General features: G+C 37.6%; 1 protein-coding gene across 1 annotated transcript; it reads right to left on the reverse strand.

The window, feature by feature from the left end:
• Nucleotides 1–5,499: 5,499 nt before the first annotated feature.
• Nucleotides 5,500–15,408, reverse strand: LOC108924063 (paired box protein Pax-1-like). Its single transcript, XM_029256541.1, has 4 exons — nt 15,277–15,408; nt 14,058–14,684; nt 10,887–11,026; nt 5,500–5,950 (listed from the first exon to the last, which is right to left on the reverse strand). Exons 1-4 carry the CDS (start codon nt 15,278–15,280, stop codon nt 5,690–5,692), a joined length of 1,032 nt encoding a protein of 343 aa, XP_029112374.1. The 5' UTR covers nt 15,281–15,408; the 3' UTR covers nt 5,500–5,689.
• Nucleotides 15,409–16,497: the final 1,089 nt, after the last annotated feature.

Raw genomic sequence — 16,497 nt, forward strand, 5'->3', positions numbered from 1 at the left:
TGATGCAATTGCTGGGACAAAAATCAGCATATCAATACGAATAAATTAAAATAGAAATGAATGTTCATTCATTCATTCATTATCAATAACCTGTCCAGTGCAGGGTTGCGATGGTCCAGAACCTACCCCAGGAGCATAGGGTATAAATCAGGGTCAGTCCATTACAGGGCAATCTCTCTCTCTCTTCCTCTCTCTCTCTCTCTCTCTCTCTCTCTCTCTCTCTCTCTCACACACACATACACACACAATACAGGAAATTTATAATCACGAGTTCACCAGAATTACATGGGAGCAAATCCTAGAGACCCTAGAGGAAGCCCACCCCACAAGAACACAGGGGAATACATAAACTCCACAGAGACTGAGCTGCATTCACACCCTGAACACAAGCCTGAATCAACAGCCCAAGCACTGTGAGGAACCAGCACAAGCTGCTGCACTACCAGAATTTTTAACAGAAACTTGAAATATATCGCTCAAAAGCCAGGAGATTTAGTAAAATTTAGCTCTCATAAATATGAATGTCTATGAACACACACACACACATTTTCTGAACCGCTTGTCCCATACAGGGTCACAGAGCCTACCCGATAACACAGAGCATAAGGCCAGAGGGGGAGGGGACACACCCAGGACAGGACGCCAGTCCGTCACAAGGCACCCCAAGCGGGACTCGAACCCCAGACCCACTGGAGAGCAGGACCCGGTCCAACCCACTGCCACTGCACCCCCTTGTCTATGAACATAAACTAAAAAATCTCACAAAAATCTCTATCTGGATTTTTAAAAATAAAAATTCAAACCAGAGAACCACATTTTATTTCTAAATACTTTAGAGTATAACTGTTTGGAGTTAGATTATTTTAGGAAAAATATCATGAATTGCCACATCCTGCAGATATGTACTCATTGAATCTATTCCATAATCTAGATAACTGTGCACACACTGACAAAACAATAATACTGAGTTTTCACTACAGCCTTTTTTGGAATTCTAAGTGGCTGTACAATTGACATTTGTATTAAAAAAAGACAGATTCTCATTTCGATCTCTGAAGGCCTGCATGCTGTGTGTCGCCCTGAGCTTTAGGTCTGTTTTAATGCAGCACTGAAACCGGCTATGGGCTGCAGACGCCATGCTCCTCTGCTAATGCGACACAGTCTTTGTTAATGAGTGGTGCCCGCTACTGCCATCATTAAGCGAGCCCTAATGGGCTGTGCAAGGATCTGTGGGCTGGTGTGATCAGCCAGAAGGGTGGGAAGGAAGCCGAGCGGTTCTTATTAACACCAACCAACAGGGGACCTCAGCTTGAACACATTAGGGCAGGTAAAACAGTGCACTGGCCTGATCTGTCAGGCAGAGGGTGGGGGAAGGTTTTGGACAAACCAAAGCACACAAACGTTCATATACACACACAACTGCTCTGCACAGCAAACTGTACCTTTTCCTGCCAGTCTGGGTAATGGAATTTTATACTGTACTCTCTCTGTCTGATTGGTTTTTAAATGTTTGCGGCCAAAGGGGATCATTTATTTAAACTAAGAAAAGTGGTAGAATCCAAACCACTGTCCCAGAGTGCTGAAGAAATGAGAGACTGTATTCAGTTCTGAAATGAATTACTGTTAGCACTTTCTATCTTGGTATTAGAAGATCAATTTCTTCAAACCCTTATTTAAGTGTTGCCCTTCATTTTTTCATTTCTGTATAACTGAAATGGCATGATTTATTTGTATTTATTCTTGCTTATCAGCGTTCATTGATTCTTTGGTTAAACGTGAACTTCATGTGACAAATGTGAGACAAGTATTTATTTGGCCTTGACAAATTGCGTGACTGTTCTTTGAAATGATTTCCAGCAAACATGGTATAAACTGCATCCAGTTAAGAAAGCTATCAATACATTTTGATTGCAGTAAACAAAGATAATAAAGACAACTTGATGTGGACAAAATGTATGGCGGCACTGTTACATCTTTAAAGTTAAGAACATATTTAATATAAAACAAAAAATATTTTGTCTACAGCTGGGCCAATTATTAGTAACTTCACTTACAGAAATCTGCACTATAAAAATGAGTTTTACTACACACACCTGAAGCTGCATGTCTATTTCTTTGTGTTAGTAATCATTTTGGATTGTAGACAAGAGCACTGAAAGAAGCATGTGTTCAAAATTGACCCATTTTTAATCAAATGCTATGCAGAATTTAATGTGAATACGGATGTCCATGTGGATTTGGTGTACCAGCTCTCAGTCCTTCAACTGCAGCCTTTTTTCCTGAAAAAGGAGGAATCATCATGCCTTAAATGTAAAACCAAGTTTCACTGCAAATCAGTCTGTGGCCCTCATTACCCTCTGATGTTAGCAACGCCTAACACATATAGAGGTCATGCTAGGAGACTTGTAGTATTCTGCTCAGTTTTTCCATGCTGCTGTTGATTGATTCCCCAAACGGATCAACTGCTGAGAGGAAATTATTCCATTTGGCTCATACCAGACATTTTCGGCTATTTTTTGAAGCAACATTGTTTCCAAAGGGAACTAAATGTCTTTGCCTAAATTTTAAAATTGTTTTGGCAAATATATTTAATTTTTAATGAAATGAGGCTTGCAATGGGATGCAGTTCCTTTGCTTGTATTTACATTTACTCAAATATTAATTTATTTAAAAAAAGCTTCTGATAGTCTGTCCAGCAGAACTATGAGTTTATATGATTTCATTTCACATTCATAAATCCAGATGCTCATGGTGAGGTCTTTGAGGCTGCATGCTTTTTTTTCATGAAGATGGAAAAAGTTGAGAAATTAGGGAGGCCTGGGTTAGGATTCAGATTTATTATTGAGCTGAAACCATCAAAAATATATCCTTCTCTGTTCTCTTAAACAATGAATTAATCCTTTGATGTGATTCAAATGTCTGTTATTGTCTCAAAAATACTTCTGGGTTTTACCACTTTGTATATGTGGTCTGTACTAGAAATAAATGAGACATTTACTATATACAAATCTTTTTTTAAGATTGCTTTTTAGACTATTGAGATATTTTTGAAATAGTTTTGACCATGTTATTTGCCACTAGCTTCAATCACACTGAACAAGCAGCATCCTCAGAAAGCATGATTCTACTTACAGAAGGAAGACTTCCTTGGGTTCACAAACGACCTGCATATCTCTGGTAAGCTCATTCAAGAAGTTTCTAACATATTTCCACACACATCACCTCTCTGCTTGGTTGCTGTGCTGAGCAGCTGCCTTTCAGACTCGTTCTGGAGCACTTAACACTATTCAGGCACAAGAAAAAGAAGGAAGTACATTTCTGACAGAACCTCACACACTTAACAGCAGGTATGGGATACTGCTCACATGTATCAACAAATGAATGAACTACAATGCAAAACAGAGTACAGAAAGGATTCCAACTGACAGGTCACAATGTGACATTAATTAATCATGCATCACTTTGTCCCAGCCACTCCTAACACTAACCCTCGACAATCACCCAAGATATTTCACCCCTACCACCCCCAGACTTAGTAACCTGTATAGTATGTGTTCTGTTGACCATACCATGTACATGGACTGGATGCTTATAGTTTGCTCTACGTTTGCTGGGCATATAAACATTTTTAAGAGCAGGTATATTAGAATGTGTTTTATAATAGATCCACCATATTTATTAGTACATCTAGAGCAGCTGATGTATATGTTCTTTATATTAGCACACCTGATCATTTGAAAAAAGGTTATTAAAAAGTTAAGTTCTAGTTTGTTTGTTTTTCATTGTGGTCAGTCCCAAATTACAGCAAAATGTCAGGCATCTAAGTTATCCACATTTCAGACAGCAGCTTTACTGAAATCAAAACCAGAACACAGACTTCCAGTCACGCAGAAGTAGGCCTGAGAAACATTGCTAAATGTGGAAGCTAAAGAGGGGGGTAACACGTTCACCAACTGGCAACGAAAATGTGCCAAACTGCTTTTTTTAAATCAAGCAGAAAGAACAAACAGAAATGTTCAGATTTTTTCATTGCTGACAAGTTGCAATCTGTATTGTAAAATCAATATGCAGCAAAAAGAAAAATAACAAGAAATTGTGAAAAGTAAAAACACTTAGAATGGTATTTGCAGTCTAAAGTGACCATTTGATTCCAGTCTCACAGAAATTGGCTGTTTCCCATTTTACTGCATATTTACTGTACAGTTGAATGCCGTTCTACAAATCAAAGTTTTGTTCAGTGACTTTGATAAAGTGGAAGTACAGATTTACAATTCTGGACATGAACATAAAGATGTGAACTGATTTTGTGCATTCTGCCAAATTTTGATCTATAGATCAAGTGGAAAAATTGCAGTGTTTAACAGAATTTTTTGGGTCACTGATGCATTTGTGTTAGACAAAGGGGTCTGAATTAAACTTGAATAAAGAAATTTGAGCAAATTTCTTTTTCACTTTAATCAAGGAGCTTAGGAGTTTTTATTTACCAAGTGTCATTAATTACATGCTTCATTTGCCACCCTGTGGCTGGATTTCAAATAAGAACTAAGCTTTCAAATACAGCTAAACATGCAATATTACATAGTTGTGCTTTTCTCAGGGGTTTTACTCCTGGAAGGCCTCTCCTGATATTTGAGCCCAGAAGTTCAAATCTTTAATACTGCTGAAAGTACCGAACTCCTTGTTTTATATATATATATATATATATATATATATATATATATATATATATATATATATATATAATATACTGTATATATGTGTGTGTATATATACAATATATATACATATATATACAAGTCACACAAATATTTACAGTTGCTCAGTAATTTGTTAGTCAAAGAAATTACTGAAAAGACATTTAAAGAACTATCTCAATGGCCACACTTAAACCATTCTCATACTCATGATTTATTTTAATAGGGGAACATTAAACAAGCTCAGGCATTCCCCATCCATCATCTGTGGCCAGCTGTTTGTCAGGCTTTTTATTAATTTAAGTGCATTCTGACTGCAAAAGTGACATTAAAATCCGTATTAAAGCGCCAAGGAGCTATAGTATAAAGGCTACCAGGCAACAGTTGCTATGTTGTAATTGCACTTTATTCAGTGTTCTCAATCATACATTAATAAATAAAAAGGGATATACATTAATTAAAGATGTTGCATCCATTTAGAGTAAAATGTTTCAAAAATAATCAATAGAACTTATATAACATATAATATCACCAAAGGGTAAACCTTAAATTCAAACTCTTCCTCATGTCTACCCTTAACACAAACCTTACTCGTTTCACTTTTAGTTAGCTGTATTTTGCAAATCACTGAAAAGCAAAACTACACAGAAGCAAAAGAAAACAAAATTCCTGCATGTTCTTACAGTATGTTCCTGTGAGAGCTATTAAAACACTGTATCCAAGAATCCGAAGCAACTGGTTCTTCTGCTGTGAAGACTGAAATAACAGTCAGTTTCCACTTCATTTGAGTTCAGTTGGTGCTTAGGTTGCTTGCTTGTAGACATGCAGCGTCAAGGCGTCACACTGTAGCATGTCAGAGTGCAAAGAGTGGTGGAAACAAGATGCGTTCTATTCTTGCCTTTTGAACAAAGCACAAGTAGCTCTTTAAGAGGAATTTAAAGCCCATGTTGCACTATGTCTGTCTCTCTTGTCCTCCAATATGGCCAAGCGCACAATTACAATACTGAAGTTGTTACCCGGTGGCTGTTTTCACTGGAATCAGACATGCTCTTTAAGGATAGTGCAGAAGTGATGTCGCAGCCATGTGGAGAGAGTGCACCACTGCTTGGTGGCTGCCATATGGGCCCGGCCACGTAGCTTGACGAAGAGGCGCTGTACCCCATGTAGGACGATGCTTGTGTGGGAGGATGGTATGAAGGGAGATTTGGCATTCTGACACAGCTGCCCACCCTCGACAATCCATTTGGCATCTGTACCTGAAGCAACACAACACACAGAGTCAGTGACTATGGGATGCAGCATGATCGAGACTGACACTGTCGCAGCAATGTGAATCAATGTTATTTAGTTTTAGATTAGTATTTAATTATTCCTATCATAATGTGCTGTGCATAACACCTTAAATATTATCCTGACCTAATGACCTCACTGCTGTGAGATGAATTTTATCCAGACACTAATAATTACAAACATATATTATCTTTTTAATCTTTTACTATTACTGTCATGCAACATTGATATGCTATTTAACAAAAAAAAACAGGAAATAATGTGCCATACATTGAACTACAAAAATAAAAATTAATTTTTTGTTAGGATTATGAAAACTTGGCTTAAAAACTAATAAAACCTATTCTAAGAGAATGACGACTAGTACTGATCAATTATAGTGCAAATTTTGTTTGCTTTCTACAAAAAAAAAAAAAAAACTGAACATTATTATCATTATACCTTACAGTGACCATCAGACTCTCAACAGTCTTGTGGTCTTTGAAGTGTTTTTTTTTTTTACTTACAGTACATAATATTGTGCTTTTGGCAAACAGTGAAATTTAACAATAATTTAGTGCAAGGCAAATAAATATAGACATGTTAAATGAAATTTAATGAGAAACCATGTTTGAAACGCAGTGCTTCTAACAGACATATTAGTATCAAACATATATATAGAAATGTAGATATATATGTATACTGCATATTCCTACAGTCTTGCATCTGAAATTTTAAAAATAAAAATTAAAATCAGAGAACCACATTTTATTCCTAAATACTTTACAGTATAACTGTTTGGAGTTAGATTGTTTTAGGAGAAATATGATGAATTGCCACATCCTGCAGATATGTACTCATTGAATCTATTCCATGAGCTAGACAACTGTGCACACACTGACAAAGGAATAATACTGAGTTTTCACGACAGCCTTTTTTTGGAATTCTGCAAATCCACTTTGAGCTCACATCAGTCGTTCAAGCAAATACCCTGAAATGGAGATGCAGGCCCTCTGCAGGCTTTCACACTTGGTTAACTGGAATTAAGTTTTTTCCCTACAATAAGACCTGAGGAGGCCGGCCGGCCGTTACAGAAGCACCCCATATTGACTGAAGATGATGACCAGCCGCCGTGATGGACGAGATGTACCTTGCTGAACTTAGAAATCAAGCTACCATACAGCAACAATGCCATTATTACCTGTAAACTGACTTAGAAGTCCTATTTAATCTAGAATGCCCAGGAGGGGTTGGCAGCCAGTGGCAATTGGACCCCCAGAGGTTTTCTTTCTCCCTCGACTTTCAGATGAGAGTTTTTGTTCCTTTCCTCTGTGGCAAGTAAGCATACTTACAGCTTTTTAAAAGCATTGATAATGCATTATGCTAGTTCTGTATTTTCTTTGTTTCCTTGTCTGATGTATTTTTTCTTTGCTCTTCTTTGCTTCTTCTCAGATAGTTTACATTTACATTACATTTACATTAATTCATTCGGGAGACGCTTTTCTCCAAAGCAAAGTACATCTCATAGAAAATACAATTTGTGCATTACATTAGGAGAACGAGACATACTGTAGCTGCAGATGTGTGACTCTTAAGTACAGTTAGTTTCTTTCCTTCACTATATGCACTGACCTTCATCACACAAGTAGCTGCATAAAACTTTACCAGAATACTCCAGCTTCTAATCACATTCCTCGTATTTTTTTTTTTGGAGATACATATTAACATTTCAGTTCACTTGAAAAGGCCACTCACATCAGGCCTACTCGGAAACACAAAAGTTAATTCCGGGGTTAGCCATCAAAAGGACAAAACTTACAGGCTCTAACAGGAATAATTCTAACAGGAATTTAAATTATAGATATTTCTGAAAATGTAACAGAAACCAGAGGTATGGATGTGTTAGCTTTAGAGTCCTTGGGTGGTTTACAGCAATGAACCGAAATTGCATAAACTAAAAGAATATACGGTATTTTTAAAAAATAAAAACTAAAAAAACACATGATTAAATACAAACCATTTCCTATGTGGCACATCAAACTAAAAAAAAATATTTACAAGAAATGATTGCAAAGAAAGTTGTGCAAATGTGTCACATTTTTTCAGATAAAATATACAGTAAAATAATGATTTTACGGTAATAGTCAAAGTCGTTATTTAAGCAAAAACTTAAAATTAAATTGAGTCTTACAGCGAAATAGTTTCGCAAAATTATCGCCGAAAGTCGAATCCGTTATTCTTCCGTTTCCCTGTATATTTTAACACCGACAGATGTATCAAAATTGCGTATTTTATCACATTTTCTACTTATTATGACTTAATTATGTACTGCAAATAGTGCAGTTATATGTGTACTTCATTGGTGTTTTAGACTGACTTGCATATTGCTGGCTGTTCCACTTCACGGTACGAAAGAGTATTTTTATATTATATTCTGTAAACACCATTAAATTTGAAACCCTACTTGTATCAGTGTATTCATGAAAAAAAAGTTATAAAGACAGTGAAGCGTTCGCCTATTTACTACACTATTTGTTTATTTACCATAGGCCTACTATTTATATAGTATGGGCATTTTTAATTAAGAAATAATGCCAATGAAACCAAAAACTAAAATGTGTCATGAAAAATATCAAAATATTATAAATGATCTAATGCTGATATTTATAACCGTGAAGAGACAATTCATATGAGTGGCGGACAGGCGAAGCGAAACGGCCCAGGCGGCTCAAGAACGCGGTGAAGATGTAGGTTTAGCGCGCCCATAAATCCCAGCGAGTGTGAGTGTGAGTGCGAGTGTGTGAGTGTTAGTGCGAGAGAACGACAAAACACCACATCTTATGTCTTTCATTTGTTCCGTACAATGAACGCGTGTGACACAACATTCATATTACTCACTGGTCCAGTTTAACTAGAATTCTGACGATTTTGGCTCTGGCAAAATTGTGCCCTAAACATAGTAACCATGTTGATTAACATAATATTTCAGTCAGGTCCATTTCTCGGTACCAGCATGTGAAGGATATCGTAGCATAAATGACACCACTTTCCTGAGAAGCTAAATGTAATATTTCTCCATTGCAGTGATATCCGCAAAAATAGAACAAGCCACCACTGATATTCCCAGCTGAGGTCAGCAGTACCAGTGTGTGAGGGGAAAGGAGCTGCAGAAGCCCCGAGTTCATCATCAACCTGCATCTGCTGCTGTTCCAGCTTCAGGTGCTGAAAAGCAGGGTGTGTAAATCAACATGTCCATCACCCAGTGACTAACTGTGTTTTCACCAGGAACGGACTGGAGACGTGGGGCGACTGCAACAGTTACACATAAAAGCCTTAATAAAAGTTTAAAATCACTATTAAAGACTATTTATGTGTAAATGGTATTAACATTTAATGCGATTCCATTTCAGCAAAAACTTCTATTTACATTTAGTGGTGTGCGAATTTATGATTTCTGTATTACGGAACACAGAAAATATTAAACCCTAAAGACAAAAGCAAACAAAACAAAAATTAAACATCTGTTCGAAGACCGTTTATGGGATTTAGAGGACATTTAATTACGTTTTATAATATTGTATACAATATTATAATGTTACCTCATGAACAGCTAAATCCCCCTAGAGAGTAAACCAGTGCAATACACAACGCTATTTATATTTATAATTATATCTATTTATCACATCATATGTCTTACTCACATTCCCTTGCATTTGTATAGAACATATCTGTACATACATATAATGTCTAGTGACTGTTTTTGTATATTGTGTACTTTATATTTTTTATACATTTTTTTTATCCTTTATTCACATATTCTATCTTCTCATTCTGTCTGTCCTGTGGAAGTTTCTGCCACCAAGACAAACTTCTTGTATGTGTGAACATACCTGGCAATAAAGCTCGTTCTGATTCTGATAATACGTTACATGATTAGTTTTAAAGAGATCTGTACAGTTACAACAAATTAAATATTTAATTTTTTATATGTTTTTTGGTCAGAATATATGTATTTTTTCAATAAATTTTTATAAAGGTTTCAATAACACCACTGTCCAGTCTTTCCCAATTAAAAAAAAATAATGAAAAAATAAAAATAAAAAAATTCTAACGTCAAGGGAGAAAATGCGGAGGCGTTTCTTACTCTTTATGGTTGATGTTATTTCTGAAAAACTCACTATCGATAGCTTTTTGTTTTCTCTTTTCTGTACAAAAAAAATAAATAGGAGACGAATGGAACCTTAAAATCTTTAACATACACTTGCGTATCGTATGTTAAACTATACAATTTAGCCACAATTTCAGTGGAGTAGAAAATTATAATAATTACATATATCATTGTCCAAGATAAATACAAATAGGTAGAAATTACCGTAGTGTCCCTCATGTGTGTTTAGGAACATAATGTCCGAGGTTTTGATTAATTAATAGACAATAAGTGGCGACACTACATGTCTGCGTTGCTTTCAGAACATGGACATATCATGTATTCGTTTAGCAATGTTTTTGCGCCCATTTGTGTGAATTAAATTTGTGTGAACATTTTGGGCCTACGTGTAATTCTTTGACAGCAAACTCAACAAATGATGAAATGGTGGTTCGTAATACATTTTTTCAACGAGAAAGCACTTTGAAACCCGGGCAAACGGATCATAACGTTCATTTTAATAAGACTCCTCCAAGAAATTATGTTCTGTTTTATTTTAAAGTACTTTTTAAAGATCTATATTTCACTAAATACACACCATCCCGCGTTTCCCAATATACGCTGGAAAATGTGCATGTTTCAATAAAATTATAAATACATATATCCAATGAGGAATGTAATGTTTTGTTACGCGATATATAGTGATCAAACACTGAATCTAAAGTTAAAAAAAGTAAAGGGTCACATGTTTGCAGTAAGGATCTATCATGTCCTACCTGCGCGTATTTCGTGTCTGGCTCCACGTGCGGTTTGTCCACGTCACTGGCACGAGGCGAGCTCGACGTGGAGAAATTGATCCTGTTTATGGTGGTCCATTCCCCCAGTCTGGAGCTGTGCACCTGGGGCCCTTCGCCAACTGCATGGGGACACCGCACATGGACACATGGAGCCAGAGTGAGCAGAAAGGAGGAGAAAATTCCTCTTAAAGTTTATCATATCTTTTCAAAATCTAATTGGCTTTTATGGTCCGCAGGGCTTCGCTAAATAAAATTCTCGTTTTTACAGTGATTTGTTTCATCCCCGTCTTCCTAATGTTTGCAGTCAATGGCAGCTCTAGCGTAATAAAGGCCCTATAAATGCTGTTTAGGATAAAGGTGAGCTGAAGGGGCGCGTGGGGGGGGGGGGGAGGTGGTTCTTTATTTTGGGTAACGAAAGTTCTCCTGCATCACATTAAAACAATAATACTCATAAAAATCTTAAACAATAATGCGATGACAGTTGCGCTGCAATTCTACCGGTGGCCAGAGCTCTTTGAAATTATATTTATAAATATGCTTGTTTCCCTGCAGAGATAAAAGCAATGAATACGAACCGTTGTGGAAAAAAAAAAAATAAATCGAAAACTTATTCAGCTCTCTCTTGTTTTTATTTTCTCTGACTTTTTACAGTGTATGTATAAACCCTGTCACTTGCTTTCATTAACGTCAGGGTTGTGACACGTGATCTGATTGGAAAACGGATCGTATTTACATAAAACCAAAAAGAGCAAAGCATGTTAAGTATATTCGCGTGCGCTCGGTCCCCTGTGTGTGTTAACGTCACAACACCGTGTACGAGTGTACAGTAAATAATGGTATCGTACAGTACTATCTAACGCTTCAGATGTCCCTGCATGCTTGAACAACCAAACAGTAAATAAATGCAGAGATTATTAAAGACATCATGTAACACGTTTACATTTGGCATGTTTAAGTAGGAAAGTGCGTTTGATAATGATTTCTGGAAATTTGATAAATGTATCTTTAGCTTCTCTAGTGACAGAAATAAACCTACAACCTTCAGTGGTGCTGATATTCTCTTGAATATTATGCAGATTGATTTTGATAATTAACATGATAAAGTGACATAACAAAGATCACTTTGCTTCACTTTCAGTTTGCTCTGTCTCACTGGATGTGATTTTTAAAAACCAGTGGAGAGCTTATGCCGTAGAGCAGCTCTCTAACTCGGTCATTAAAATTTCACGCGCTACTGCTTTTGTTTTAATTTCCGTCATCCGTGCATCACTGCCTCGGTGGGTTCCTCAAAAACGACTTCAAAGCGTCACGAAAAAAAGTATAGAAAATTAAAATGAACTAGAAATTGGAGCCTTTGGAAACTGATTATTCCATCTGCTGAAAACATGTTGCTTTTGTAAAATGATTAAAATGACAAGTGTTCACAGACTCGGACTGAAATCGGTTTCACTTCACTTTTCAAACTTCACATCATGTGGAAGTACACATTTTTAATAAAAAGGGAATTGAGGTTATATGTGAGCGTGCGTGTGTGTGGTCGATTTTAAACATAATCGCCAAAGACCGATTTTCAAGTTGTCCAAATTGTGAATGAATGTGTTCTTCTTGGTTCAAATAATCGGATCACAGACAGCCACGTTAGAAAAATAAGATATAAAAATAAAAATGATACATTTTCCACCCGGTTATAAAAGCATAATGGTGATTTCCCCTACCCCCATGTACACACAAAATACTAAAATGTTGTTATATCAGTTTTAACATTATCATTTAATTTTATTTTGCTATCCGTTTTATGCAGAGCGACTTACAGTCTGAATTACAGCCACATAATGAGCTTTGCAATGATTTACCCATTTATAGAGCAGAGTATTGTTATTCTATCAGTTTAGGGTGATCAACCTCGATCAAGGGCTTAACAGCAGAGGTGGGATTCGAATCGGTAACCTTCACATTGTAAAACAACCATAAACTCTCATCTTTTTTGTCGCACAAACTACAGAGCATCTTCCTGTTTATATGTGTTCTAGAGATACAGAAAACGCAGTGCATCTGCATCCTGAATAAATACTTTTTCGAACGTTGCAAGGGATCAGGGGCAACATTCGTGTCATTTTTTGCTAACAACAGGACACAAAGCGTTTTGTCTACATCTCCTCTGGATTTCCAGTGTGTTTCCCCTCCGTTGCCCCTTCCGTTTCGTTATCCGACTAATATTGCACATCCGCTCCTTAATTGTAACTCCGAGCCCCAGAACATCTGTTTCAGTGTAACTGTCTGAGCGACAATGTGATATTTATCCTGCCATCTGTAGTGTGCTGGGTCGGGTAGAGCTGTTGTTCGCAAATCTGACAGCGTTCCGTCGGAATCCCACGCCTTCGATCATGGCGCAGTACTTTACACTGAAAAGAAGCTCTAAGAACAGAGAACCGAGTTCTGTCACTGGGTAAATCATTGTAACGTTTTACCTGACATTTAAGTCGCCTTCGTCAAATGCCTCACCTAAACACCAAAATAATCGGATAAAGGTGTACCTTAAGGCATGAATTTCATCATATAGACTATGTTCATAGCAGGGTACCCTATCCTATCCTCTGTACTCTCTTATAGAATACCCTATACTCTTAGGATATCCTATTCTATACTCTATATATATCTATATGTATTTATAGTTTTTTTGGTAGGAGGTTATCAGGATTCATCTATCCTGCGTTTTATGCACCTACTCGAGCGATGAACCTCGGTGCATCAAGTGGAAAGTAACAAACTAGGTTTACTTTAAAATCACATGTCTGCAGCCATGTCTCTTTCTCTTAATGTAATGCACAAATTGTATTTTTACTGAGATGTACGTCGCTTTGGAGAAAGGCGTCTGCTAAATGAATAAATGTAAGTGTATATATATATATTGTATATATTATATATATATATGTCTACATACAGAAAGAGAGAGAGTCCAGTAAGGATTATATATAGGATTTATAATATAAATTATACACCCTCAAAACAAGGCGAGTTTGCGCTAACGCTGAAAGAGGAACATGCGCAGTGGAAGCAACAAAGTGACAGTCTGAACGTAAGGACATCCGATTAATGTCAGACAGAAGATGTTTCAATCTAAAGCACATTTATGATTTTTGGAAATCTTACTTGATTGTTCTGTTATGGACCGAATGCCCAAGATGTCGGTGACTGAATGGGAGGATGGCCAAATCCTGTGCACAGCCATGTGTCCGGGGAGGGTGGGCACGACGGGTGGGCTTGGCACTTTCCTGCCACTTATGGAGGTCGGGTACGAGTAGATGTGGTTGCAGGGGAGGGGTGGCTGCGTGGGGACGTGGGCTGCCTCCTTACTGGACTCTCTGTGACCGAGCTGTGACAGGGTTCCGATCTTGTTGCGAAGAATCCTGCTGATGGAGCTGACCGAGGGCAGGTTGAATTTGTCGCACACGCCGTCAGCGAGCAACTTATCCCGGATTTCCCACGCGAAAATGCCCGGGTCTCTCTGCTTGTACGTCCGAATGTGCCTGACCACGGTGGGGGTGGTGACCCGGGGCTTGCTGCCTCCTATGGCCCCCGGTAGTATGGAGCCCGTCTCGTTGTAGCGGGCCAGGATCTTGCTCACGCAGCCGTGGGAAACCCGCAGTTGCCGGCTGATGTCGCAGGGTCTGATGCCCAGCTGGGCCAGTTCTACAATCCTGATCCGGATGGCGTTGGGTAGCGGTCTGCCGTTGACAAAAACACCCCCCAGCTGGTTGACCTCCCCGAAGGCAGGCTCTGCAGTGGGACGAAATGAACACGCAGAACACGCGCTGCTTTGTTACCGCGTCGACGGCACCGAGTCCAGTCCGGGGTTTGTTTCTTCCTTCAGACACACACTGCTACTACTTTCATTTTTGTAAAATCGAGTTTTACATTAATAAAACGTGCACGCGCACCATAATTAAAGAAAGTTTGCCAGCGAAGTATCATATATGAGAGTGTGTTCCACCCACGCCACGGTCTGAGTGGAATTTGGGCACAATAATAAATAGAAACTTTGCTTAAGTTAAGTCGGAAAATGTTTTAGCAAATTGCGCCTGTCAAAATATAATTAATTTAATGAAGCAACGTTAAACTGCAAAACTGGATGTCGTTGCTGGAGGATACAGACACAACAAGGATTCCTGAAGGAATAACGACGTAAAGAAGGAAAACGCATACCGGCACGTGTCTCTAAATTTAAACTTTTTTGGCAGGACTGTTTTCTGTATTTTCAGCCATATTGGTGAAATCGAATCTCGCAGAAGACGTTCACGGTTCAGCGGTGCCGAACCCATGATGATGCGCTCTAAACTAAAGATCATCCTTGGATATCGCATTTGCTTACCCATTTCTCGAAGTCTGCCAATCTGTATGCGCAGAACCCCTACTTTTCATCCGGTTCGGCGGTTCGGAATCCAGTGGAAGAGGAGGAAAATTCGCTGTGGGGTTGTGGAACCGGGTTTTGTTTCTCCATGGAGGAAACACTGCTAACATTCCAATCGAACGCAAGGGATGGGATGAACCTACACAAATATTTGAGTCAATTTAACCAATAAGAAAACGAGTTTTAACGCAAGTGCGTTTCTATTGGTCAACATCGTTGATGTAACAGTTTCAGTAAAGAGCCGGGAAACGTCGTGTCCCAATAGACATTAAGAATTTTGAATGGAAAATTAATTCAAATATGCAAACACATAGGTTAATGGAAATAAATTATATACACCTAAATTGTTTACATAAAATATAAACAAGAATGTGACCGACGTCTTACTCATACATTCTGTTGCTGGAGGTTAGTGTTACTTTGCTGTATTTTTGTGGTGATCAAACTGTTAGCTTTTATGCGAATTAACTAGTGCCCGCAAAGGACTGATGCATATTTAAGAGTTAAAATATATATTTCACATCTGAATGGTCTAGCAAAATTAAACTCTCACGTATTCAATATGAAATGTCTATCAAAAATCTGGACCAAAAATCTGTCGTCTTGAATTCTTACACAGCCGAAAATACAATTTTCTAATGTTAATATTGCAATACCTTTGCCAGTATAAACGAATTATAAATTCTATGTAATTATATAGGGGTATATAAAATAAAACTTTTTTATTTGTTGTATCCTACAACTGATGGATATCCAGCACTAATTTACCTACTGCTGCATTATCCAGTTTTTAATGTAACCACTGATGGCTGAAAATGATCTATTGAGGCCTATATATAATTTATAGAAAATTATATTCCTATATTATGATGTACATAATATTAATTTTGGATACTGGTAAACTGAATTAAATGTCACCAGAATGCAATGATAATAAGTCGAAAAGAAATACGGTAACAAAACTAAACGGTAAAACAATTTCGAGGGTCTTCATTGACGTACGGCATAAAGAATGAAGAGAAACTTCAGCGCTTCCCATGATTTTCAAAGACAGAGAAGTTGCGCGTTTCCAATAAAGTGGAAATTGAGATCGAGGTAAAATACACAGAAGCTGTTCTGTAAGTTTCCACGAGCTGTGAAAGTGATATCTTTAATTTTACATGTACCTGTAGTAATGCAGTG

This window comes from Scleropages formosus, chromosome 1 (assembly GCF_900964775.1).
Source record: "Scleropages formosus chromosome 1, fSclFor1.1, whole genome shotgun sequence".
NCBI lineage: Eukaryota > Metazoa > Chordata > Actinopteri > Osteoglossiformes > Osteoglossidae > Scleropages > Scleropages formosus.